Source organism: Dermatophagoides farinae, chromosome 3, assembly GCF_024713945.1.
Source record: "Dermatophagoides farinae isolate YC_2012a chromosome 3, ASM2471394v1, whole genome shotgun sequence".
NCBI lineage: Eukaryota > Metazoa > Arthropoda > Arachnida > Sarcoptiformes > Pyroglyphidae > Dermatophagoides > Dermatophagoides farinae.
The window spans coordinates 3,289,599-3,317,107 of record NC_134679.1 but is presented as its reverse complement, the minus strand read 5'-3'; the positions used below and the strand labels follow the sequence as shown (position 1 = coordinate 3,317,107).

At 32.8% G+C, this 27,509-nt stretch overlaps 5 protein-coding genes across 5 annotated transcripts; 4 read left to right on the top strand and 1 right to left on the bottom strand.

Moving 5' to 3' along the window:
* Positions 1-161: 161 nt before the first annotated feature.
* On the top strand, positions 162-1,839 carry LOC124494626 (UDP-glucuronosyltransferase 2B31). The gene is made up of 2 exons (XM_047057848.2): positions 162-763; positions 831-1,839. The coding sequence occupies exons 1-2, from the start codon at positions 196-198 to the stop codon at positions 1,643-1,645; spliced, it is 1,383 nt and encodes a 460-aa protein (XP_046913804.1). The 5' UTR covers positions 162-195; the 3' UTR covers positions 1,646-1,839.
* A 384-nt stretch (positions 1,840-2,223) lies between these two features.
* LOC124494628 (NDP-glycosyltransferase YjiC) lies at positions 2,224-4,109 on the top strand. Its single transcript, XM_047057850.2, has 2 exons — positions 2,224-2,921; positions 2,978-4,109. Exons 1-2 carry the CDS (start codon positions 2,345-2,347, stop codon positions 3,787-3,789), a joined length of 1,389 nt encoding a protein of 462 aa, XP_046913806.2. The 5' UTR covers positions 2,224-2,344; the 3' UTR covers positions 3,790-4,109.
* A 129-nt stretch (positions 4,110-4,238) lies between these two features.
* Positions 4,239-6,025, top strand: LOC124494629 (NDP-glycosyltransferase YjiC). Its single transcript, XM_047057851.2, has 2 exons — positions 4,239-4,989; positions 5,043-6,025. Exons 1-2 carry the CDS (start codon positions 4,449-4,451, stop codon positions 5,867-5,869), a joined length of 1,368 nt encoding a protein of 455 aa, XP_046913807.2. The 5' UTR covers positions 4,239-4,448; the 3' UTR covers positions 5,870-6,025.
* On the top strand, positions 5,276-7,608 carry LOC124494627 (NDP-glycosyltransferase YjiC-like). The gene is made up of 2 exons (XM_047057849.2): positions 5,276-6,627; positions 6,684-7,608. Exons 1-2 carry the CDS (start codon positions 6,090-6,092, stop codon positions 7,502-7,504), a joined length of 1,359 nt encoding a protein of 452 aa, XP_046913805.2. The 5' UTR covers positions 5,276-6,089; the 3' UTR covers positions 7,505-7,608.
* A 122-nt stretch (positions 7,609-7,730) lies between these two features.
* On the bottom strand, positions 7,731-25,482 carry LOC124494630 (cell adhesion molecule Dscam1-like). Its single transcript, XM_047057852.2, has 14 exons — positions 25,294-25,482; positions 24,989-25,210; positions 14,538-14,599; positions 14,319-14,442; positions 13,102-13,359; positions 12,313-13,049; positions 11,958-12,253; positions 11,246-11,907; positions 10,830-11,189; positions 10,418-10,780; positions 9,962-10,357; positions 9,635-9,905; positions 9,205-9,584; positions 7,731-9,160 (listed from the first exon to the last, which is right to left on the bottom strand). Exons 5-14 carry the CDS (start codon positions 13,340-13,342, stop codon positions 7,731-7,733), a joined length of 5,136 nt encoding a protein of 1,711 aa, XP_046913808.2. The 5' UTR covers positions 13,343-13,359; positions 14,319-14,442; positions 14,538-14,599; positions 24,989-25,210; positions 25,294-25,482.
* Positions 25,483-27,509: the final 2,027 nt, after the last annotated feature.

Sequence of the window (27,509 nt, the reverse complement as noted above, 5' to 3'; positions counted from 1 at the left end):
ATTTATTGATTAGCTTATGGAATTGATATCCGTTACTATGGTAACAGAAAAAAATTATCAATAATGTATATGATAGACAAATCAGGGTATTTTCAATGGCTTATCATTTTGTCATTTTTATCAATATATTTGATAAGTATTGCTAGTATAAAATCGGTTCGCAAAAAAAAAATCATTCACTGTCAGAAAAAAACAATGTCACCGAAATCGTTGAAAATATTGTTCAAGCCTGCTGAAGGCATGGGCCATATTAATGCTGCTATTGGCCTTGCTCAAGCACTTGCAAACCGTGGTCATCAGGTGTTTTTTTTCACCTTACCCATAGAAGTTGGCACATTTAAGAAGTTTGGTATAAATGAAATTCATCTCCAATTAACAAATGAAGAAAAAAAGGATTTGATTGAAAAAAATGATGCTGACAATGATCATCCAATGAAATCGGCTCAAGAAACTTTGGAACGTATGCAGGAAGCTGGCATCTTTTCACATCGGTCATCCATTGAAAAACTGGATTCATATCGATCAATGATGGATGTTCGTGTTCCAAATTCGATCGGTTATCGGAAACATTTACAAATTAAAGAATTATTTCCCCAAATGGTAGCGGCTATAGACGAACTAAAACCAGATTTGATTATAGCCGACTTATGTCATTTTAGTTTGGCGCCATGCATTGCTTATGGAAAAATTCCTTGGATCTTTTTGTACAGTGAAAATTCATTGTCATTGTTTGATTCGCCAAAAGTTCCGCCACCATTGTCGGGTAAGTGAGATAGATATTATAATCATCGATTAAAAATTCATGGTTTTCAATTTCTTCGATTCAACAGGTTATCCTACATATGATCAAACTGGATGGAAAGAGTTTCGCGATAAATTCGAAAAAGTTTACTGTGAAAGTCATCGTTATGCTCAAAATTTGATCAACAAAGAGTTTGGCTATCCAGAAGTGGACGAGAAAATGTTTTTATTAACATCACCTTATTTAAACATATATGGCTGTCCAGAAGAATTAGATTTTACCGATTTAGCTAAACTACCGGATAATTATGTTCGTATTGAAACTTATTGCCGGCAAACTTCAGAAAAATTCGAACTTCCAACAGAATTCAAAACGAAAATTAAGCCTGGAGATAAACTTATATATTTATCACTTGGTTCAATGGGCGGATTTGATGTTGAATTGATGAAAAAATTGATAAAAATACTTGGAAAAACACCCCATAAATATATTGTTTCAAAAGGTATCTTTCATGAACAATATCAATTGGCTGATAATATGTGGGGTGGACCATATGTTCCTCAAACCGAAATCTTACCGATTGTCGATTTGGTCATAACACATGGTGGCAACAATACAGTGGCCGAAACATTGTCATTTGGAAAACCAATGATAGTAATGCCATTATTTGTGGATCAATTCGATAATGCACAACGTATCACCGAAAAAGGATATGGATATCGTATCGATACCTATGGATTCAAGGATGAAGAACTAATTGAAATGATTGATCGAATATTCAAGGATCCACAAATAAAGGAAAGATGTGAGAAAGCATGTGAACGAATCAAGAATTCAAATTCCAAAGATAAAGCTTGTGAAAGAATTGAGGAATTAGCCGAAAAATTATCAAAAACTAAATAATCTATGATGTCAATGGATTTCTGTCAATTTTGTTATGAATATTTAGTTAATAATTAACAATATATAACAATCAGATACTTCCGCTATACATTTATAATGTTCTCACATAATAAAATATAATTGTTTTGCTGGTTTATATTAAATTTTTTATCACTAGATCGATTCATACTAATAAAAAATGTTTTAATAACAAATTATTCTTGAATTGCACCAGAAAGTGACCGATTTACACAATTTAACTTTGATCTCAGTGTCCATGATAAAAAGATGCGACTTTATCTTATCTACAAGTGGTTTTAAATACTAAAATGATGAAACAATTGGTAATAGACATTGAAAAAAATATTGTACTTCAAATGACAAACGAGGAAAAAAAGTACCATTTTAATGAGTAATGTAAATACTGGATATAACTGGATCAACAATTGACATTTGGCTGAAAAACATGAGATAGTCACGTTTATATCCACCAAATAACAAAGTGAATTATAATGGCAATAGAAATAACTATCTTATCAGACAAATCAATTGCCAGAGAAATCGCTTTTATCAATGATTAGAAAGCATTTTACATTAACAGTTATGATGGGTATAGTTTTCATGGAATGAAATAAAAACTGACAATTTAAAATTCTAGCTTGATCAACAAGTGTTGTTTCTATTTGTTTTTTCTCGAATAGTGAAAGGGTTTCAAATTGAATGAAATTGAAAAATATGTCATCTCAACCGAAAAAAATTCTGAAAATTTTCTTTATGCCAATGGATGGTGTTGGCCATATCAATGCCTGTGTAGGAATGGCTCAAGCATTGGCTAAACGTGGACATCAAATTTATTTTCTATCGAATCCAATGTTTGCCGGTACGTATGAGAAACATGGATTCAAAGAAATTGTGTTACAAAGTGATGTCAAACAAAAAATGCTGGAAACAACAAATGATGAAAAAAGTGATAAAAAAGCTCATCCAATCAAGGCATTTGTTCCAATGTTGCAAAAATGGCGTGAAAGTGGCATGCTGTCTGGTAAATCATCGTTTGAAAAGCTTAAAGTTTTCGACCCCGAAGAAGATCATTTTCTTGGAAAAATTTATGAAGAATTGAAAGAAGTTCATCCAAAAATTGTGGAATTGATTGAGCAAGAAAAACCTGATTTAATCATTGTCGATCACTTTTTAGTGCCGCCTTGTATTGCATATGGAAAGACACCTTGGGCATTTTTATTTAGCGGTAATCCGCTATTCATTTTAGAACATCCAGATTTACCTCCCATAACATCAGGTAGATGAAATAATTTAAATTTTAACTTAAATTTATTCATAGCGAACATTGATTAGGCTATCCAACAAATGATCGCAGTAATTGGGTGGAATTTCGTGAAAAATTTTCCAAAGGATTTCCGACTGGAATTCGTAATCAACAAAATAAGCTGAACAAATATTTTGGCTATCCAGAAGTTAGCTCCAATCAATTCATGTTCAAATCACCGTATATGAACATCTATGGATATCCGGAAGAGTTGGATTATACTGATTTGATGACGTTGCCGCAAAATTTTGTTCGTCTTGATGCATTTTGCCGTGATTCACCCGAATCGTTTGAATTACCAGCCGAATTTAAAGCTAAAATCAAACCTAGTGATAAATTGATCTATGTATCAATGGGTTCAATGGGTTCGATTGATGTTGACCTGATGAAACGATTGGTAACTGAATTATCGAAATCACCCCATAAGTATATATTCTCAATGGGTCCGGCTCATGAACATTATGAATTGGCAGAGAATATGTGGGGTGAAGCATTTTTACCACAAACGAAAATTTTGCCAATTGTCGATCTGGTCATAACACATGGTGGTAATAATACAGTTACGGAAACATTTAATCACGGCAAGCCAATGCTTATTATGCCTTTGTTTGCTGATCAATATGACAATGCTCAACGTATCCTAGAGAAAGGTTATGGTAATCGTATGAATGGTTATCTATTCAAAGAAGGAGAGCTTTGTCAAATGATTGATCGATTACTTGATGATAAAGAAATGCAACAACGATGTTTAGCCGCAGCAAAACGAATGAGTGCTTCGAATTCAAAGGAAAAAGCGTGTGAAAAAATTGAACAAATTGTTGAGCAATTATCATCTAAATGATAACTACACTCGAGAAAAAAAATTGCAGTTATCGACAAAATAAGCGACATAAAATATAGAAATCAGATCAGATTTTTCAGTGAAAAAACTTTAATTAAACGTTCATAGATGATGAAATCTAAATACAAAAATTAATATGGACTGAGCTTTGATCCTATACACACAAAATTAATAAAACTTTCCAATGGTTTCCATATGATATGTTGTATTGATAAACAAATGACAAATGCATTGATAGATTTGCAATTTCCTATCAATCAATTAAGCTGAAAACTAAAAATATTAAATGCAGAAAAAATCGACCAAGTTTACAAATGTAATTATCAATTCCCAATTTAATTATTTGTGAGTACCAGAAAAATGCAACAAAATTATCTAAACAAACCTAATCATTTGAAATTGTTTATAAATATGTTTACGATTTCGGCCATCAGTTTATTGATTGACAAATCAAATGGTTGGTCATTTCTCAACTGTCATTTGAATGTGTGTGTGTGTGTGTGGATATGCTTCTGGTAACACGTAGCTGGCCAATAACAATTTTTTGGGTATAAAAATACTCCAAACAAATAAAAAAATCGGTTCAAGTTTCAAAACAAATGTATCAAATACATCAAGCAACTTATATTTTATAAAAAAATGGTTCAACAGAAGAAAAAATGAAAATATTTTTTTTGTCGTTGGATGCAGTTGGTCATATCTATGCCTGTGTAGGACTGGCACAAGCATTGGCCAAACGAAAACATTCGATCCATTTCCTAACAAATTCATTGTTTGCCGGAAAAATTAAACAACTTGGTTTTAATCAAATCATATTGATTGACGATGATAATCATCAAAAGATAATTGCCGACAAAGAGAATGAAAAAAAAGATGAGGCACATCCACTTGAAGCTAATGCGGCCAATTTAGAGCGATTAAAAAAAACTGGCTGGCTCAACAGTAAATCATCTTACGATAAGATCCTTCCATTCAATCATGATTCATCGTATGATTTTTTACGAGCGAGATATGAGGAACAAAGATCAGTTCATCTACAAATTGAAGCTTCAATCAAACAAGAACAACCAGATTTAATCATAATCGATCGATTTCTTGTTCCACCTTGTATTGCTTACGGCACGATTCCATGGGCATCATTGTTCAGTGAAAATCCATTACATCTATATGATTCACCTGATGTTCCGCCACAATCTTCAGGTATGATGAACATTGATAGAAGAATCCATGTTTATACTGATTTCTATTCAAAGGCTATTCATCGAATGATCGTACTGGATGGGAAGAATTTCGTGAAAAACATCGAAAAGGATTTCCAGCTGGAATAAGATATTATCAAAATAAATTCAACCGAGAATTTGGATACCCTGAAACAAGTAAAGACGAAATTCTTCGTATATCACCATACATGAATATCTATGGCTATCCAGAGGAATTGGATTATAAGGATATTGCTCAATTACCAGATCATTACATTCGATTGGATACATTTTATCGTGAAACATACGAATCATTCGAATTACCAAAAGAATTTGAATCAAAACTTTTGCCAGATGATAAATTAGTGTACGTTTCACTTGGATCAATGGCATCAATTGATGTCGATTTAATGAAACGTATTGTGGACGAATTGTCAAAATCGCCACATAAATTTATTATTTCAATGGGACCAGGATACTCAAAATATAAATTAGCCAATAATATGTGGGGCAAAGCTTATCTACCACAAACGAAAATTTTGCCAATTGTCGATCTGGTCATAACGCATGGAGGTAATAATACAGTTACGGAAACGTTTAATCATGGCAAGCCAATGCTTGTTATGCCTTTGTTTGCTGATCAATATGACAATGCTCAACGTATCCTAGAGAAAGGATATGGTGATCGTATTAATGGATATCTATTTAAACGTGGGGAATTATGTAAAATGATTGATCAAATTTTAAACGATCAGCAAATGATTCAAAAGTGCAAAAAAGCGGGTGAACGTATTTGTTCAAGTGATTCTAAGCAAAAAGCTTGTGAAAAAATTGAACTATTTGTTGAAAGATTGTCCTTCAAGGGTGCATTGATAAAATAGATAATTTACTAATCAATCGTTAATATCAAGTAATCACAATATATGGCTGGCAATGATTTTTATATGAAATCAATTTTCAAGACTTTATTATTATTTATCTAATCTTAATTTTTTACAATCAATCACTCCAAATAAATTGATTAATTTTCATATAAATTATCAAGTTTGTCTATGTTTAAAATTGTATAGCTTAAAAGAAATCTAAATACGTGTTTCGATTATGGCTTCTACAGAGACTCGATTGAAAATTATTTTCTTTTCTATGGATGGTGTTGGCCATGTTAATGCTTGTATCGGGCTAGCACAAGCATTGGCAAATCGATGTCATGAAATATGTTTTTTAACTCGTAAGAACTTTGCTGGAACATATGAACGATTTGGTTTCAAAGAGTTGATCTGGGGCATTGAGGACAACACCAAAAACAGTAATGATCAAAGTAAAATTCATCCACTCAAAGCTCAACAAGATATGCTTGATGGAATACGTAAATCTCCATTTCTTTCTAACAAATCACCTATCGAAAAGCTGACAGCATTCGGCTCAGAAAATGATTTTATGAAGAAAATGAGTCTTGAGATTCAAGAAGAGCACCCAAAAATTAAAATGTTAATCGAACAAGAGCTACCTGACTTGATAATTGTCGACCATTTTATTGTGGCTCCATGCATTGCATATGGTCAAATTCCATGGGCTTTTTTGTTTAGCGGCAATCCGGCTTTCTTTTTCGAATCACCGGATATACCACCAGTTATGTCAGGTTGGTCTTAATAATTTAACAATTGAATTGATATTAATTTTTATAAAAATATTAAGGTTATTCATCAAATGATCGCACGGGCTGGGATGAATTCCGAGAAAAATTCAATAATACATTCAAATTTGGAATGCGTAGTATTCAGAATTCACTTAACAAAAATTTGGGCTATCCAGAAGTGGATGAAAATCAATTTCTTTTCAAATCCAAATACATGAACATCTATGGGTATCCAGAAGAATTGGATTATACTGATTTGATTACGTTGCCACAAAATTTTGTTCGTCTTGATGCTTTTTGTCGTGATACACCCGAAACGTTCGAATTACCGGCTGAATTCAAAGAAAAAATTAAATCAGGAGATAAATTAATCTACTTATCAATGGGTTCGATGGGATCTATCGATGTAAATCTGATGAAAAAATTGGTAGCTGAACTATCTCAATCTTCTCATAAATTTATTGTTTCTATGGGCGCTGCTCATGATGAATATAAATTAGCAGATAATAATATGTGGGGAAAAGCATTTTTACCTCAAACTAAAATTATACCATTAGTTGATCTAGTCATCACCCATGGTGGCAACAATACAGTTACTGAAACATTTTCTTTTGGAAAACCAATGATTGCAATGCCATTGTTCGCAGATCAATATGACAATGCACAACGTATCAAAGAAAAAGGTTTCGGTGATCGATTAGATCCTTATTCATTCAATGATGGTGAATTACGGACAATGGTAGACCGAATTCTCAATGATAAAGCCATACGAGATCGTTGTGAACGTGCTAGTTTACGAATGTCGCAAACTAATTCCAAGAAAATTGCTTGTGAAAAAATTGAAAAAATTATTCAAGACCTCAAAAACAAAAAGTCTTAAATATGTTTGCATTGGATTTTAATGGAATGATCGATGATAATGATAATGATTCTTCACGAATCGTTTAATGATGATTAGAAATAATAAAAAGTTTCAAAAGATTATATCACAATTTTTTCGCCTTCAAACAAAAATTATCAACATTATAAAATATTCTCATTGAAATTAATGTAATAGATAGATAGATAGATAGTTGATGATGATGATTAGAACCAATGTCCCATTTTCAAACCCATTTTGGTGGAAATGGCAAATCATATACATGGCTATGATGATTATCACTATGATGATGTTGATGATTTTTTGTATTTGGTTGTAAAGTATAGGCGTTATTGGCAGTGTATGCAGCATTTAGACATGATAGTTCAGATATTTGATCATTTCCCATGTCAGTATTAGCATTATTATTATTCACGGTGTTACATTTATTGATACATTGGTCATTATTGTTATTGTTGTTGCTGTTATTAGGCAAATGTGATAGAGCATATGGTGTTTGAAAGTAATGAACCGTATTATTTGTATCGTTAGTTTCGTTAGAATTATTACCGCATAATGTTGCTTGTACCGTCAATAAATTAGAGGAATCTGATATTTTATTCATATCACAAAGTTTCGAATCCAGGCATGTTGTTGTTGATGTGGCCATAGTTGTTGCCGTAGATGTTGTTGTAGAATTATCTGCCAATGACAATGGTATGGATAGATCAAAATTTTTAATATCTGAATCTAGCATTGATTTCATTGTTTGCAGATTGGAACGTTGTTTTTTCAAAGTTGCATAGCCCAATGTAGCTGAATGTATCATTTCAATTGAATTAGTTGAATTATTAGTAGCCAGCATCGTTGGCGTTCCATTAATCATACATTTAGCTGATGCAATCTCATTGTTTACATTATTGTTTCCGTTATTCCCAGTACAGAAACCATAATGGTCAAGATTGTTGTTCAATAATCCGGTACTATAACGTGGCTCATTACTTAAATCACCGGTTGCCGGCGTTGGACAATATGTTGTGGATAATTGATCAGAAATATGGGCATGAATATGAGAAGGCGTTCCATTAAGACTCGTATGATGATGAGAATTGTTACTACCGTTTCGTGCACCAATGGCTGTAAGAATTGTACTTTCAAATTGTTGAGAAGAACGTTTGGTGCCCAAAACAAAACAGGCGACTAGAATTATCACAGTGAGAACTATCACAGAACAAGTTGCCGGTATGACAATGGTCAATGATTGCATTGAACTAAGCGTATTCGCTCCACCGCCTGGGTCCATAGAGCCCGAAGATGCCGATATAGAATTGGCCGATTTTAATGTGCGTGAAATAGTTTCTATTGGTGGAATCGTTTCACCATTCATGGTCAATGTAGCGAACATGTAGGTTTCCTCAGTGGTCCCCATGTCTGTCAAAGCAGCCATGTTAAGCAGATACCATGTTGCTGGTCGCAAATCCACTAATTCAACGAAACGTTGTTCTCGAGGTGAGATTTTCGATGAATCGACAAGCCAATCGGAATCGATTCTCGGTCGATACTTGAGCACAAAGTATTTGATCTCACATCCGTTCACGAGCCAGGCATCCAGACGAATCATTGCTACGGTTGAGTTGACCGTAATGAAAGAATTCCAATTTTTAGGCGCTATCGGTACTGGAAAAAATCGTCAATATTTGAGCCACTTTTGCAAAACTTACCAGATCCTTTGGTTCTAACAGCAATCGCCTGACTAGGATCGCCTTTACCTACGTTATTGTAGGCAATAACATAGAACTGATATTGTGTGCCACACAATAGATTCGTGAACGTGTATGAATTCTGTTGCGAATCAACTTGTCGCTCTTCCCACTCTCCAGATTGGGAAGACTTTGCATACAGGAAGTAACCGGTGATTTCTGGTACGTTCGAGTTGGATGTTTGCTGCTCTGCAGCGTACGAATCGTCGGTTGTTTCGATCGACCAGCTAAGCTCAACTGAATCGTAGTTGACGTTGACCGATGTCAAAATTGGTGCTCGCGGCGGATCGTTCACAAGAGTCTCACCGATGATCTCCTCCGATTGTGGTCCAGGGCCGATTCTGAAACGATGAAGCATGAGTTTTAAACCAAAAATCATTGAAATTCGAACCTATTGAAAGCCTGGACGATGACCAAATACTTTGTCGCGCGACGAAGATCAGTAATCTTCACCTCTTTGCTTTGAGTCGAAGGCTGTAAGGATTTTTCCTCAACAACTTTCTTAAACATGAAGTGTTCATCCAGATCGACCGCTTTGTAGCCGACATAGTAGCCCAGAATCTGACCATTTTGATGATCAACCCGAGGCGGTTGGAATGTCACCTGTAGCGAATGTGCACTTGATGGATACACATGAATGTTTAACGGAGGACCAGATGGTGCTAGAAAAAGCAAAAAATCATCAGCATATCCCAATAACGAATTAGTGTTTCCTAACCTTCTTCTTTAGTTGTGATCTTAAGTGGTGGCATCTGAAATGGACCAAAACCCAATTTGTTTTCGGCTTGAATTCGAACTTCATAGGTGGTCATTGGCTTGAGAGAACGAAGACTGATTGACGATTCTGTTCCCACCAAAGTTTGACGGAATATTGTACCTGGCGGCTTCGATGATGGCTGGTGTAGTTTACCATTTTGTTCGTTTATAATCTGCTGCTGTAGTTCGGCTGTTGCATCCAAATGATGCCATGGAGGCAATGTTTCCAACCATTGGCGATACTCTGCATGAAATGCAATGACCGGGCTGTTTCCAGAATATGGCTGGGACCAAGCAATAACAGCAGACCGACTGTCTAGTTCCAACACGTGCACGTTTTCCGGCTTTCCAGGTGGTTCTAAAATTGAATCATAATAATTGAAGGTTATTCTAGAATCTAGATTCTAGTCAAAGTTACCTTGGACTATCAGTTGAAAGTTGTATTCATCCTTGCCGAAATTATTGGTGGCCAAGCACGTGAACAGTGAAGAATCACGGCGATCGACGTTTGTGATACGGACAATGTATGAAGTGATTGCTCTATCCGACTGACCTGTAACTCGTTTCAGCAATTGATATCGATTATCTGTGTGCAGTGTCTGCTGTTCAAGCGACGGATCCGATGATAACCGATCAAACACAGAGCCAAAGTCGAGTGGCATTCTGTCCTTGGCAACTTGCATCGAAACGGGCAATTCGCCATAGGCATCGCAAGAGAATTCTGTAGAATCTCCTCTCTGAACGGTGTGAGCCGAGAATTTACTTTTGAAGTGTGCAGGCACTGTGAGAATGAGACGATAAGTGACTGTTGTTGCCTAGTCAAATCTTACCATGGACTTTGAGTGTGATAACTTTGCTCAATCCCGAGCCTACGCCATTGTTGGCTTGACAGAGATAGACGCCGGAATCTTCTTCAGTCACGTCACGAATCATGAGACTACCATTTTCCAGGGTATGCATGTGAGAGTTGCTGACCACAGTGCGGAAGTAATGAACGATAGTCGCTTGTTCTCCGTTGGTTGGACTTATCGACGACGAAGATAGGCCGGAAAAGGAAGCTAAGCTCTGGGATTTGTCATGAGCCCGTTCCCACCAGATTCGAGGCTCACCGCTGGCCGAACAATCAATGACCACATTTTGGCCTTCTATGGCTTCGGTATCAGTAGGCGGAATTTTCCATTTGGGAGGCACTACCGATAAAAAAATAAGTAATGCATTCAGATTCAGCTTCTAAAAATGTAGTTACCGTTGACTTTGACGACAATCGAGTATGTTGTGACAGCTGCCATGTTGGATGCGATGCAGGTATAGTTTCCAGAGTCTTCAGCAACCACTGAAGATATGAACAAGGTGGCCGAAAATTCGTTGGTTACATCCAACTTGACTCTGCGTAAGTCGCTTCTGCTTTGGGTGTCGTGGATAGGCTCACCATCCTTCAGGAAATGGATTAGAACTGGAGAATCGCCCTCGACTACCGAACAGGTAAGCATTACTCGCATGCCTTCTCTAAGATTGGGTGGTGGACTGAAAGGGCTGATGACGGGTGCAACCAGAATTCGAATGAACAGCTCAGCACTGGCCGAACTGGAGCCGTTGGGCCCATTCACCACACAACGGTAAGCTCCTTCATCCGTGTTACGTTCGATTTTTTCGATGACCAGCGTGCCATTCAGCAGCGACTTATGGCGATGGTTCTGTGGCAAACGGTTGCCTTGATCACTAGACGACGACTTTTTGAACCAGACAATCGATTCAAGTGGATAACCAGCCGCCGGACAATGCAGATGGACTGTGTGACCGGAAATGACAGTCAGGTTTTTCATTTGACGTACGAATGCCGGTCCGTAGACGTTAATGCGGCCAGAGTGACTAATCGAGTGAACGTCGTTGGACGCTGTGCACGAATATCTAAACAAGCAAAGTGGATCTTTGAATCTTACAGAAACAATAAAACTTACATGCCACCATCTTCTGCACGAAGAGAACTTATGTTGACGAAGCTGTTGACAATACCGTCGCCATTAACGTAATCACCAACTCGAATTCGTCCATTTTCGACCAATGGAGCACCATCAAGCGTCCAGACAATCTGCGGCAAAGGTGTTCCCGTAGCTGAACATTTGACCGAGAAAGATTTACCAGGGCGCAGTGGTTCCGTGATCGTGAAAACCGTGATGAACGTTGGAGGATCATCAGCCAATGCCAACTCACCACTGGCTTGAACCGATTCAAATTCATTGCTGACGATGCATTGCTAGAGAATAAAACGTAAACATAAATTAGATGTTGTTTTACGTTTTTTGAAATACTCACAAACATGCCACGGTCTTCACGACGAACTTGACGGATCTGAAGCATTCGATCCTGGTGCAATAAATGCACACGATGGTTAGGATGTTGACGAGCACTCGTTGTTGTTGCTTGAGCCACCATTAATGGCCGGGCATTCCTACGCCAATGAATTTGTTGAATAGGCGAGCCTCCGGTTATCGTGCAATTGAATGTGACAGTGTCGCCATCGGAAGCTAATATGTGTGATGGAATCATGGTTACACTCAACGGAGCCTTGACAACCAATTCCATTTCGATGCGATCTTCGCCCAGTGAATTGTTGGCAACACAGACGTAAAGACCAGAATCGGCAACGGTTGCATCACGAATGAAAAGCGAACTATCCACTTGAACGAATCTACCAGCACGACTAAGGCGATATGGTGTTATGTACTGATCTCCGTTGAGCAATTCATTCTTGTCATTGATAACAATTGATTTGTCGTTTGGTGGAACTTGAAATTTCCATACCTGGAGCCGTTGTAATCTGTTTACAGCGATTACCGACGATAGTAAACTATGATGGGAAGACTGGAAATCGTTTGAGGTTGGTGTGGCACGATACCATGTGAATAATGGCCAAGGTTGTGCTTGGGCCACACAAGGCAACTCGATTGTTTGACCAACATTAGCTATTATTATTGGTTTTTCACCACCTCCATTGGTGGATATAGCTGATGTGGTAGCGATAATTTTTGGCGGCATATTCGTCTGAGGTTCTATGAAAAGAAATTAACAAATTTCATATCAAATATAAAAAACAAATCATACCTGTGACGATTAAACGTCCATAATTGGCACTTAGTTTAGTATTTCCACTGAGCATATGTTTAGTTTGGCAACGAAACATTAATTTTCTATGTCGTTCATTATTATTCTGATTTTGTAGTTGTCGTTGAGGATGATGATGGTGATGATCATTGTTATTATTATTAGCAATATGGACATTATCATCAGCATTGTCATCATCATCATTTTCAATACGATGTACATGAAGCTCACCATTCGGCATAACACTATAACGGCCACCTAAATGTATGTAATAATAAGATCAATAAAGACAAAAAATAAGTGTTTGTGGAATTTGTTTGAAAATAAATCTGAAAAAAACAGCCATTGTAAATCGAAAATTGTTGATGACAATCTGTTTGATACATGAAAACCAGACCATAATGTGTGTGTGTGTGATAGGCATCTTATGATGTTTTTCTTTTGCACTTTTTTTTCGACTTAAATTCACTATATTTTTCTGGTTTTCTTGTCTTGTCTTGACGTATGGTGATTGGCGAAAAAAACAACATGAAACCAGAATAGTGAAAATAGTGAAATGAAATTCTAACAATCAAGATTGATTGGCTAGATATGATATCATGTCGTGTGTGTGTGTGTGTGTGTGTTCGATTGTTGGTTAACAGAATTTTTTTTTTTCGTTTCTCAAAAAGTGAAAAATCAATTTTTGTTTTTATATACACAACACAGTATAGTTTGTTTGCCTTGATGTGGATGTATTTATTTATTTTTTATTTTTTGTATTGTTTGCCAAGTTTTTTTGTTTTGTTTTCAATTAAACTCATAGCTTGATTCGGTCAATAAGATGAAGCAAAAAAAAAAAAAATGCCAACCAAAATGATAAGAACTTGAATAAAACAAAAAAAAACTGAAAAATATGAAATTATGAAGGCGTGTCTGTGTTATCATTTTAACGCCTTTTAATATTTGCTGTTTATTTAGTATTGCCATATAAGTTATCTGAAATGAATAACTTGCTTCTTGGATTCTATATTGAAAACGCCTATTTGGCCTGGTTAGTTTTTTTTTATCGTAATTATCATCGTTTCCATGTGTTTGTGTGTGTGTGTGTGTGTGCATTTATAATATCCATCATATTCCGTATGTGGGAGGATTATTGATTTTACTCAATCTTTTTCTTTTCGGTTTTTTTTTGTGTGTGTGTAATTAGAAAAAAAATATATGAAAGAAAAACTTACCTTTAAGTAGATCGGAAGTAATTGGATGATCATCATCATCATCATCATCATCATCACCATAACGTAACCAATTCGTTACATGAACATATTCACGAACAAAACTTGGTATATGACAACGTAGAATCTAAAATGGATCAAATTAACGTACAGTGATATTTATTAAAACAAAAAAAATCGAAAAAAGAAAGAATCCAAGAATCCAAAAAATCAAACACTTACGCCTGTATTTCCTTTGATAGCAAAATCATCATATACTTGGATCTCATACGGTTGACGTACGCCTATTCATATATGAATGGAATAATAAATAAATTGAAAAAGTGTTGATTTCTTTTTTTTGGAATTTTTACAACCAAAATAAAATCATAATAATAATTTCAAAAAATTGGTAATTTTTCAACAACTAAAAGAATAATAAATTAATATATACATTTTGTATATCATCATGTCTACGAGTTTGTGTGTGTGTGTGTGTGTGTAATGAAAGCGAAAATCTTTAATTTATAGCTTGTTTTATAAATTAACTTGTGTAAAAAAAAAGAAACAAAGGCCAAATATACAAGAAATGAAAGAAACAAATGAATGAAAATGTATGTAATAACTAATTGCTCACTATTTATCAAAATGAAAAAGTATGAGATGAGATTTTTTTTTTTTTTTTTTTTTTTTTTTTGTAAAGGGTGTTGTTGGTTGTTGTCTCTTGTTGCTGGTGTTGTATGTAATCATCATTATCATTTTTGATGTGATCATTGATGATGGTTGGTAGTTTGAGCCGTAAAAAAAAGTTCATACAGAATGAAATGATCTTGTTGTCGTTTCATTCTTTCTTGTTGAAATATACTCTCAATTAAGATGATGATGATGATGATGGTCAATGTATCACAATTTTTATTTCTTTTTTTTCTGGTCTATGTTTTGTTCTCATAGTTTCGATTTGTTTCTGGCAGTTGAAATTTCCGTTTCATGTTATTTTCTACTTCATATTCAATTCATTCATTCATTGTATTTAGTTGATGATCTCAATGATGATGAAGATTGGTTCATTCATTCATTCTATTCTATCGAACCAACAACAATTCGATGAAGAAGAAAAAGAAAAAAAAAGTTCAGGAACATTCCGTTTCCGTTTTTATATTTCACAATGAAAATGATGTTTATGGTGTACATTTATTAGTATTATTATTATTATTATAAAACGTAAAATAAGGACAAAAAAAAAGAATAAGAATCCAAAGTTTGAATTTGGTCCAACAAAAGACAATGACAATGATGATGATGACGTCCGTCGTTTTTATTCTTTGTCTTTGTACATTCTACATTTCAATTTTTTTTTCTGTTGTGTTTTGTTTTGTTTTGTTTTCGTCTTGTCTTGTCTTGTCTTGTCTTTGCCACAAAAAGACAATATCAGAAACAAAACAAAAAAAAATCGGTGATTTGATTTTTTTTTCGAGAATTGATACCAATTTCCATTCGATTTGTGGCAAATTCTTTAATGTTCTAAAGAGAAACATTTTGTATGTGTGAGTGTGTGTGTGTTCAGTTGATGATAATATAATTTTTTTTTTGTTGTTGCAAGTTTAACTTTTGAGTTACGTTATTGTTATGTTGGAATAATATTATCGATAATGATAATTGCTCCCGTCAAGAATACACATCATCATATGTGTGTGTGTTGGAGAGTTGAATTTGCTTTTCATTCGAATCATTTCATCATCATCATCATAATTATTTTGTTGATGATTTTATTACAATTGACACATAAGTTTTTTTTCCATAAAACATTTGATGATGATTATGTTATGGCAATCAAACACCAAATACAAAATTTCATCCGCTGTTTTTGTCATTTCACCAATGATTGTTTTGTAATCTTCAACGAAAAAAAAAATTCAATTTTTTTTTGTCTCCTACGTCATTATCATTATTCTGTTTTTTTTTCTGTATAAAAAGATTTCTGCATATTTTTGCAAAAGAATTTCCGATTCTTCAGATTTTAATTTTGCAAAATTTGATTCTTCACTTTGCTTGAGGTTGTATTTCGATGTTTGTATCTGTAAGTTATTAAAACCAGAGTGTTTGAGACTTTTTCTTCTTATCTCTCGATCAAGTCAACGAGTTTTGTGTGTGTGTGTAAAATAAGACATCCCTTTATGTTTTCATATCAATTTTCAACCAGAAGTTGACAAAGGAAGTTAAAGCAATAATAATAAAAAGTTTAGCCTGTTCTGGTTGTGAAATCCCTCTTCCGGTTGTGTGTCAAACACATTTTATAAAGAGAGTACAATGAGAATATGATCATCATCATGAGGAATTTTGAATTTTTTTTGCCTTTTAATTTTTTTTTTCACTCTCAAATGTCATCAGCATTGTAATAAAAGAAAAAGTTATATAAAAATTCTAGTTAGAGGTTTCTCGTATTTTTTTTTTTTTTTTTTTTGATGTTACAACACTATCTACTGAACTTTGACTGAATTCTATTTTATTATTATTATTAGGTTTTTTGTTGTTGTTGTTGTTGAACAATGTATATGTGATGATGACGATGATGATGATGATAATTTGATGAGACTTGGAAAAAAAACTTAACGAAAAATTTTCCCTATTTTTTCTTTTTCTTTTTTTTTCTGTTTATTTATTTTCTTGGCCATACTAAGTTACAAGTTGAGTGGGGGGAGAGTGGTAGTTGATGGTGTCATCATTGTCATTATCATCAAGTCAACTTGATGATGACGACAATGAGTTTTTGAGAAAAAAAAATTGTCATTTGGTTTTATGTCTGTTTTTGGCTCATAATCATCATCAACATATCAGACATACACACACAGACATATACTTTGTTCTTTTTGCAAAAATGTTAACAATTTCTCTATAGAGAGAATGGAAAGAAAACTTTAGATAATAACAATGTTTCCATCGGTATGATGCACACATATGCATCGGTGAATAGTTTGTTTATATATTGGCTAGTCGTTGATGGTATTCGTTTTTTGGATTCTTATTTATTTATCCAATAAATACGCTTTAACGCGCGTTTATTGAACGATAATGATTTAAGCTATTAAAACCTAAGGTTTTATGAGAAAAGTGGAAAGCACATAAATGATGTGAATACATATTGAAAGGGAAATATTTTTATACGACTCGATTTCTCTATATATAGTTTTATTATCATTGCAACAAGAAATTTGCATGAATATTTTACTATTTGTAATTGTGAATTGAAACTAATTATTATTGTAAACCAACTTGAAAAACTCGGTCATCTATTATGATGATTGTCTTGTTTGTGATTGTTAAAACAGGTTTGAATATTCAGACAAAAAAAAATATTGACATTTTGTTACCAGATTTTTTTTTTTTGATTCTTTGAAATTGAAAAGATGATGATGAGTGAAGCCATTTGTTGTTGTTGAATGTCTGAATGCCATCACCAGCGTGATATTCGACATTTTTTTTTATCATTATTCGCTAGCAAGCAAAAAAAAAAAGATTTTTTATTTAATGCTTCATTTGGTTCATTCGTCCACGATCGTCATCATCATCATCATCAGTATGTATAATGGTGAAGAGGGTTGCAGAATTTAGAGATTTTCATTTGAATCATTCATCCGATCCATTCGTTTTCGATTAGATTTGTTTTTTTTTTTTTTTTTTGATTTCATCGTCAACAACAGCTGCAGCTATTGAATGCCAGATTCCATAATGTTTTGGACCATGTCCATCCATCCAAAAGATGGGACCCGAGAATTTTTTTTTTCGTTATTATTATTATTATTGGATGACCGGTTTGACTTTGATGGTTGTCTTTTTTTTAAATATTATAGTTTTTTTTTCTGAATGTGAAACAATAAGGTTGTTCTTCCATAGTTTTGGGTGTCTTTTATCATAGATCTCAATGATTTTTGAATCTATCCCCTTTCCATTGGATTCGAAAGATTCTTGGTTAAAGTGTTTTTCGGTCACACAAAAGACACACACATATAAACGATAAGTGTTTTTTCTCGATCTTTTTTTTCAATTCTTGATTCTGTGTGTGTATATTTGTTACAGTGAAAAAAATACTAAGTGTCAACATCAACATTGATACAAATATAACAACAGCTATTGTTCAAGAGAATGATGATGGCCTCTCTCTCTCTCTCTCTCTCTCTCTCTCTCTCTCTCTCTCTCTCTCTCTCTCTCTCTCTCTCTCTCTCTCTCTCTCTCTCTCTCTCTCTCTCTCTCTCTCTCTCTCTCTCTCTCTCTCTCTCTCTCTCTCTCTCTCTCTCTCTCTTTCTTTATGTGTGTGTGTATGTGAGAGCGAGAAAAGAAACTTTTCACAATAAACACTTGAACGAATCAAATCGAAACTTAACCAAACAAGAAAAAAATTCTTTATGTGTGTGTGTATGTGAGAGCGAGAAAAGAAACTTTTCACAATAAACACTTGAACGAATCAAATCGAAACTTAACCAACAAGAAAAAAAAATAAAAGAAAAAACAACAGAATCATTTTAAATGGAACTATTTGAAATGCTACCGAATGACAAAAAATTTGTTTTTCTTTCCCTTGTTTTTGAATGCCCACCATCAAAATAAACGAAAATTCCTAACTTTTTCTTTTCATCTGTTTTTTTTTTTTTTTTTTGGTTCAAAGATTTTGGATTCGATGAAATTTCAACAATAGATGACATGACATGTTATGAAAGAAAAAATAAAAAAAAAATATTCAGTGCTAGATGAAATGAAAATCAATTCACAAGAAACAATATATTTTTATAGAAATAAGAATGGGGGAGGGATAAAAATAAAGGCCAGAATTTCACTTGAAACTAATGAAATATAGAAATTCAGAAAGAATTGAACATGACAATATCTTTTTTTTTCTCGAACGATGGTGATGAGTAAGCAAAATCATTGATCCAAAATTGTACCCACTATCTCCTGTCCAGCTTTCTTATTCTTGTCATTTTGTTTTCCTTTTTTCTATTTCTGATGACTATCTTGTCATCATCATCATTGATTTTCGTAACAATATTCTATATTACATCAAAATTATTAATTTCAAAAAATGTTCTTATGATTATTATTATTGTTTTTCCAAATTGTGGATTTATTCGCAGAGGATTCGGGTAGATTTTCGAATGAAAATAATGATCCACAGATGTATATGAAATTGGATTTATCCATCCATTGAATGGAAGATCGTGTTCGTGAAATAAAGAATCGATCAATAATGAAAATAAAAATAAAATTCTGAAAGAATTTCAGAATTGGCAACGATATTATTATTATCACTATTTCATAAAGTTTTTTCATCGTATTTATATTTTATTATTTTTCAGAAAAAAAATCGCATAAAAATTAATTCAAATGTGATGATGGCAATAATAATAATGATAATTACAGGCCATAATACTGAACCGGACATCATGTCATGGTCAGGTTTTTTTTCTATCATTATCATTTTGTCATGGTCATAAAAAAATCAAACCAAACCAAGCTTAATAGTCAAAAAAAAAAAAAAATTCAAATAAATAAATGAATTCAACTCATTTACATCTCCCATCATCATCATCATCATCATCATTGTTAATGTTTTGATGATGCATAATTGAAATGATGATGACAATAGCAGAATGATGATTATTATTATGATGGCACATAGAAGGGGGTGTTAATTTCTTTGGTTGGTATATTTATAATTATCATGTTTATAGGCGTGTGTATGCAAAACGAATCAACGAATGAACAGAGTGACAGAAAAAAAAATAAACTTTCATCATCATTCTAACATCGTAACAATTTTTTTGGAGCGACAAAAATTTAATATGATCTCATCGGATATGCGGAAATTTTTTTTCACTGGCCAATTTTTTGCTGGTTTCATGTATCCACACACACACACACACACTATAGTAATATATTTGAATTTTATGATTATATTATTATGTAATGAAGCCTTAATATATAATAATGAAACCAAAACCATATGATGATAATAATCATAATCATCATAGATGATAATCAATTGTCCTGTTTGGGTAGAAAAAAAAACACCCACTCTCATCAAAGGCTGGTGGATGATGATGATGATGAACGATCTTCGATGGCCCCGGTACCAATTGGGCGCTAACCGATGATATGATCATAGGAAAAGGCGATGTGTGTGTGTGTGTGTGGTTACACTATAATATTAGAGAGAGAGAGAGAGAGCGAGAAAAAAACGAATATCGTACGCTCTAATTGAATTGATTGATTAATCACGCAACTGATCGATACTAATTTAGTCTTTTTTTCTGGTTTTTTTTCTCTCATTCGCTTGGTTGGTTGGTTGCTTTTTTTTCTTGTTCAATTTCTAGCTTTACTTTTAATACGTTTTTTTACGCAATCTTGAATTTTGATACCACTTTTGTGCACATCATCATACAAACACGGCAAAAAAAACGGTTAAAATGTATACCGATTGTATTTAGTGAATGGCAACATGGAAAAAAAAGTCGGATCTCTTCAATTTCTTGATTTTTCTTTTCTTTTTGAATGTTGAAAAAAGAATCGGTGCAATTTTGGTTTGGATACAATTGACAATATTCGCATATAGTCAATGATAACGAAAAGAACGAGAGAAAAAAAAACCTTAATCTAATTATTGCTTTGTTCTGGTTTTCCGGGCTACAGATTCTCTCTGTGGATTCTAGTGTGAGCAACAATACAGAATCAAGCGTAGTTTTCTTTCAACTAAATGAATAAAATAAGTGTGTGTATTTGTGAGTTTCAATGAAAAAAAAAAGAAAATTTTTTCATTTCAGATGTTCAATCAAGAGCTCTAAATTAATGTTTGTGTGTGTGTGTGTGTGTTGTATTGTGTGTTTGGTTTTTCATCATTTTTCATATTGGTCCGGTTATTATCATTATCCGTCTTGTATATAATATATATCATGTATTGATTAATTATGTCAACTTTGTTTCGATTGAATTGGTGGACAAATATTTTTTTTTTCGGGTGACAAATTTGTTCCGACATCTCTGTTGTTTTGTGTGTGTGTGGCTATTTTTTTTTTTTTTTTTTTTTTTTGTTATGATCAATTCGTTTTTTTTCCACTCTTCGGGAGCCGTAGCCCAAAGCCAGAATAGAACGTGAGGTCACGTTCAATGTGTTTTCTATTTGTCATCCTTTAATACAAAGTACAATACAAATGAATACGTTATTTTGAAGAATGGTTGTTTGTTTGTTATCCAAGACCAAAAAAAAAATAACTAACAATTTTTTCCCATCAAAATCATTTAAGCTATGGCAAAAAAAATGATGATGATAATAATAATGATCTGGAAAATAAGTCTGGATCAGAGCAAGAGAGAGAGAGAGAGAGAAAATAAAAATGAAAAATTTGAGTTTTGTAGATTAAATCGAATCGCGAATCGAGTAGAAGAAAAAAAAATAGAAAGTTTCTGTATCATCTCGTTTATCCGGTTATTTATCTATTTATTGATTAATAATATATATCTAGGTTGTTGTTGTTGTTGTTGTTGTAAATCAATTATAAACTACATCGATGATGATAATGTTCATATAAAGTGAGATTTTTATTTTGTACGCTTCTACTTTTATCTATATATATATAGATAAAATATATATGGTCCAACTACCAAACTAAACAAAACAAAAAAAAAAAAAACAGAAACAGTAAAGAGATTATTTCAAGATTTGATTCATAATAAACACACACACACACACACACACACACACACACACACACAGTAATTCAACCACCTCATATATATATGAGAGATATCACAAAAAAAAGAAAACAAAATAATAGTTTTTTTTTCTATTTTGAATTGTTGTTTGTGTGTATGTGAAAAAATAAAAGTTTCATTCTGGTAGATTTTCACTATTATTGTTGCTGTTGTTGTTGTTGTTGTTGTTGATAATATTATGTTCATCATCATCATCAACAACAACAACAAAGTCAAACTGGGTATTGTGTATCTAGGCTTTAGTGTGTGTGTTTTTTTTTCGTTTCTTGTTTTTGTTTTGTTTTGATTCTGTATGATGATGATGATGATGATGATGGTTCAAGAATCTAGATTGTATTGTTCTCTCTCACTCACACACACACACACAGTATGTGTAAAAGAAAGTATATTAAAACGAATATAAAACGAGTTGATTTAAAGACAAAGCTGCTAACAGACCAGGCGCCAAAAAAAAAAAAAATTGATGCTACTGATGTTTGGTTCGTTGATTACAGCTGTAGGAATTATTATCATTATCATTATATTATTATTATTATTATTGTTTTTATTGTTGTTGTTGATGTCATTCTCATCATCTACGAATTTTTGATTCATAAAGAGCAATGAAACTAAAATCTTTCTGTCTACTACCATACTTCCTCTCGCGATTTTAATCGTAAAAGTGTGAAAGTGAAAAAAATATATAACAACAATATCTTCAGCATTTTTTTTTTGATGATGCTGTCTTTTTTTCTTTTTTTGGTTCCTGATTCTTGATTCAAAATACATTCATTTACTCTTTCGGTACATTTTTTTTTCGGGACTAAATTTTCATTATTTCACGAACGAGCTTTTCGTTTTTTTTTTGTTGTTGTTGCTCTTACTCATCGTTTCTGTTTCTTTCTGAATATAAGTCCATTGGCTAACTTTATTATATTATTATCATCATCAGTATACATAAATGTTACCGCATCATACACACACACACACATTCATTTACGTATACACTTGATCCAAATGGATATAGTATATATTGAATGATGAATACTACGACAGTAAAAAGCAGATAAACTTTGTTTGTGTGCATCTGTGTGTTTATATGTCACCAAACGAACCCAAAACAACAATAGTTTTTTTTTTTTTTTTTTTTGGTTTATTTTAGGATCTCCCATTCATTCGGGTATCTGTAATTTTGGAGGTTTTTTTCTGCCATTTCTTTCTTTTTCACACATTCATTTATTCTTTGCAACATTGAGTTTTCATATGTATGCGTCAGCTGCTTCAATCGCTTTATTTTTATCATCATCATCGTCTGCTAGAGATTCTCTTGTTTCATTTTCTATCCATCCATTCATTCACTTCAGATGTGTTAATTTAGTTTTACCGAATTACTTCATTTCAAATATATAAACACATTTACTGACTGAATGAATGAATGACTGACTGACGCCTTTGGATTCACTTGGACAATAGTAGATTTTTATTTATATGGGGGTTCTTTCTTTTGCTTTTGTTATGAGAATAATTTCTGTTAGTTTGCTAGTACGCACATCATCCATTCTATTCATTTATTTGTTTATTTTCTCACTTTATTTTCATTTTTCATCAAGTTCTATTCTTCATTCTTTTTTTGTCGGACGGTTTGTTCATGACGATGGGTGGGGTGGGGGGCTGCAGAAAAGGAAATTTTACACATAGAAAAAAATGAATAAATGTTTCGCCAGAGCAAAAATGATACATACGTATGTAGAAAAGTTTAAAGTTGATAATATGTCAACATTTTTTTTTTTTTTTTTTTTTTTGGTAAAATTCTTTCTTGTCTTTTCTGTTGATCACTTACTTAACTTCTATTCATTTCATTTCATTCTATTTTTGAACAATAATTTCATAATTTGATTTAGAATTTCTTCTTTTTTTCTCTCATGTTTTTAAAGGTTAATTATTCTCATTTTTTTTTTTTTTTTTTTGGTTAGTAAGCATACGCCCATCAATGCATGATTTGTTATTTTCTTTTTCACGGAATGAATGATAAAGAACAAGAAAAGGATCAATCTTTATTTTTTTTCTAGTAATCTCAGTTCATGTATGTTTAACATGTCAAAATATTTTTTTCTTGTTCTAATTTATACTGTAGCAATACTAGTCGATTGGTTCGAATCCAATTGGTCGAACCGGTTCGTTTATTCATCGTCATCGACGGCTGTCGTCAATACGTCGGAATCGCCACATTGAACAATCATGTATACAGAATGTAATAAGTGTGTGTGTTTGTGTGTGTTTGATGAAATATTAGTAGTTAGAGAACCAAGAAAAGGGAAAAAATGGAAAAAAAAGTTTCTTCGTTGTTCGATCCGTTTCTGGATCGAGAAAACGTTAGAATCAAATCCACACATAGTGTCGACATGTGAAAAATCGATCATAATTATTAGTCCTCCTGTCGTCGTTCGTCATCATTCATACGTAAGTCCAATAAGGCAATTGGGTAAAAACAACGATAACGACGACGACGACGTCAGGTTCAAAGATGACCTAGAATTATTATATAATTTTCTCTACTAATACTTGCAACATTTATTACGATTTTATTCTAAGCTTTAATACGACAATTTATTATCGAAAACTAGAATTTTGGACAATAATAATAATAATGATGATGATGATGATGATGATTTCGATTTCTTTTTATGATTGGATTATTACAATTTAAAGAGAATGGTCATTTCGACAGCAATGATTAACTCTTTTTGGCGTTTTGATTTGCTTTTTTTTCTTTGTTTAATTTTTGTTTCAAGATTTTTCATGTCAGATTAGTTATCTAACAGAATTCACTACTTTTATTTGTAAAGAACCACTCCTAAAGAGTCATGAATGGTTATAAAGCAATTTTTTTGATTTATATAAGAGATATTTAAAAAAAAATTCTAAATAAAAACAATGAAAAATTCATCACTTACTAGCACGAATATGGACATCTTGGCTTTGAATGGAACCAACGGGATTTGTGGCCACACAACGTACGATACCTGAATGGACATCTTGCCGATAAGCGGTAGCTACAAACGGTACATATACAAGTTGTGTCGTAAGTAAATCTTTACGTATTTGACGTAATCCAGGTATCTGTAATAATGGTGTTCCATCAGCACGTATCCATGTGATTGTTGGTGCTGGTATTCCTGTTCATACAATGCACAATTTTTGTTAATTTATTTTTTCCACTAACATTCTATATCAAAATTAAAAAAAAAAATCAATTTACCTTTGGCACTGCAAGTTATAATACTGCCGGTATCATTTAAAAATATCACCGAACTAGGTGGTTCAACCAAAAATTCTGGTCCACGTTTTTCATTATTATGATTATTGATCAAAGTTTTCGATGAAGAAGGCAATGATGATGATGATGATGATGATGATATATTGATTGTGATGACAAACTGTTTGTTATTGTTATTGTTGATTGAGCTATAAAAAAAATACGAAAAATGAATGAATGAGATGAAAAAAAAAAATAAAAATATCCGTTTACATTGATATTATGTAAACACACAAACGTTTATTGTAGAGAATATAATATAAAATTCATTGATTCTATAGGATTTGGAATTGGTTTTTTTCTCCAAAATTGTTTTTTTATTTCTTATTTTGAATCGTTTCATTTTTTTTGTTCATGTGTCTCTGTGTATTTATGATGTGTGTGTGTACACTATTTTGACCATGATAGACCATAACAATTTTGCGTTCGATTAATGATATGATTATTGTAACAAAAAAAAAACATTTGAACGATATGGATGGTAACAAATAAATAAATAAAAAAATATTTATTTACGACGTAAATAAATAATATTTAAGCTCATTTCGTTTCATTCATTTCATTTCATTCATTCGTTCATTCATCCTTAGAATAGAGAACTATCGGTATTTATCAGCAGCAGCAGCAGCAACAACAACCAAGAGGATTTTCCGTCATCACTTCCTTCATTATACACCCCCCTGTTAAACCTTTGTGATGTTGGATCCATAAGATTTCTGTGTTGTTTCGATTGCAAACGTTTTTTGTTGTTGTTGTTATTATTATTATTGATGATGATGAAGAAGAAGATAATTTTACCGTTATAAGCGGATTATTTCTATACGGTCGTTTCTTTTCTCTCTCTCTCTCTCTCTCTCTCTCTCTCTTTGCTCGTATTTTACCCTGTTATACCATTGCCATTTCATCATCATCATCATCATAATCATAATCATCATTGAATAACGTCTTCCCTTTTTCTTTTTTTTTCATAGATATTCTATGGTTTGATTCCTTAGTAGTACATATAATAATAATAATAAAATCATTCAAAAACCTCGATATATAGCTCAATATAATCATTATTGTCATTATATATTATATATTTGATAAAATGTGGATAAACATGGATGTAAACAAACTATAAAACAAAACAAAACAAAAAAATTACAATAATCTATCCATTTCAGCATAGATGACTGTGTATTTAGTAGATTGTTTGTTTGTTGATAATCCACACAAGAATTTTACAATTTTTCCTCTCAATTCATGAACAATATATGGATTGATGATAAATTTTTTTTTTTGTTCTTTTCAATTATCCAATTTGAACAGAGAGTAGTTTGAATTGGACTATAAATTTATTTATTTATAATAAAAAGAAAAAGGTAAATTGAAACGCCCATCAATGCTCATAAAGTATTGAACATTAAACATTATTGAATGGATGTGATGTCAATGAATTCTTTTTTTTTCTTTTTTTTTTTTGGTTTATAAAATTGAATTTTCAAAAAGTTTTTTTATACATTGTCACCATTTTTTTTTTGTTTCCAGGTTTCAACCAAGCGTTATAATGAAAATAATTTAAAAGCCACACACACGCACACACACAAACAGATACACTAGGTTTGTTGATCAATTCTGATTCTTGACATTGTGATGCTTGACAAAGATTTTGTGGTATAAAAAAAATGGCTCATTCTCATGACATTGTTAACTCTTTCTCTCTCTCTCGATTTCCATTAACATAAATATTCAATTAATTTTTTCTGTAAGTTTTGTCGGATTTTTTTTACCCCAACTATGATGCCATAATATTTGTGGCTTGTTTTTTGATGGAATTTCATTCTTTTGTATTATTTTGGCTATGTGATGATCATCCGATGATCATGGCAGCAGCGGCTGAGTGTAATCATTCGAACGCGGATGAATCGGTTTTTGAGAGCATTGTGTTTAATATTGCAAAGTTTTTTTTCCTCAGTTAAATAATAAGAATTGAACTTTTTTTTTGAAAAAAAAATTGAAAATCACAAAACTTTTTGCTTTTATTTTTTACTCCATTATTACATTGTCTCAATGGCTCATTCTATAAATGTATGATGATGATGATGATGATGATGATGATGAGGATAAGGATGTCATGTCATATATGATAGTGAGTGTGATCGATTGCCTAGTCTTAT

Bases quoted from the DNA above. Each gene is read 5' to 3' on its own strand.
- LOC124494630 (XM_047057852.2), bottom strand. From the start codon at position 13,342: ATGCCGAATGGTGAGCTTCATGTACATCGTATTGAAAATGATGATGAT. The intron at 11,908-11,957 runs GTAAGTTTTATT...TTGCTTGTTTAG, and splicing joins CGTGCAGAAGATGGTGGCAT to ATATTCGTGCACAGCGTCCA. The intron at 9,585-9,634 runs GTTCGAATTTCA...TCATCGTTTCAG, and splicing joins ATCGTCCAGGCTTTCAATAG to AATCGGCCCTGGACCACAAT.
- LOC124494629 (XM_047057851.2), top strand. From the start codon at position 4,449: ATGAAAATATTTTTTTTGTCGTTGGATGCAGTTGGTCATATCTATGCC. The intron at 4,990-5,042 runs GTATGATGAACA...TTCTATTCAAAG, and splicing joins TGTTCCGCCACAATCTTCAG to GCTATTCATCGAATGATCGT.
- LOC124494628 (XM_047057850.2), top strand. From the start codon at position 2,345: ATGAAATTGAAAAATATGTCATCTCAACCGAAAAAAATTCTGAAAATT. The intron at 2,922-2,977 runs GTAGATGAAATA...AACATTGATTAG, and splicing joins TTTACCTCCCATAACATCAG to GCTATCCAACAAATGATCGC.
- LOC124494626 (XM_047057848.2), top strand. From the start codon at position 196: ATGTCACCGAAATCGTTGAAAATATTGTTCAAGCCTGCTGAAGGCATG. The intron at 764-830 runs GTAAGTGAGATA...TCGATTCAACAG, and splicing joins AGTTCCGCCACCATTGTCGG to GTTATCCTACATATGATCAA.
- LOC124494627 (XM_047057849.2), top strand. From the start codon at position 6,090: ATGGCTTCTACAGAGACTCGATTGAAAATTATTTTCTTTTCTATGGAT. The intron at 6,628-6,683 runs GTTGGTCTTAAT...AAAAATATTAAG, and splicing joins TATACCACCAGTTATGTCAG to GTTATTCATCAAATGATCGC.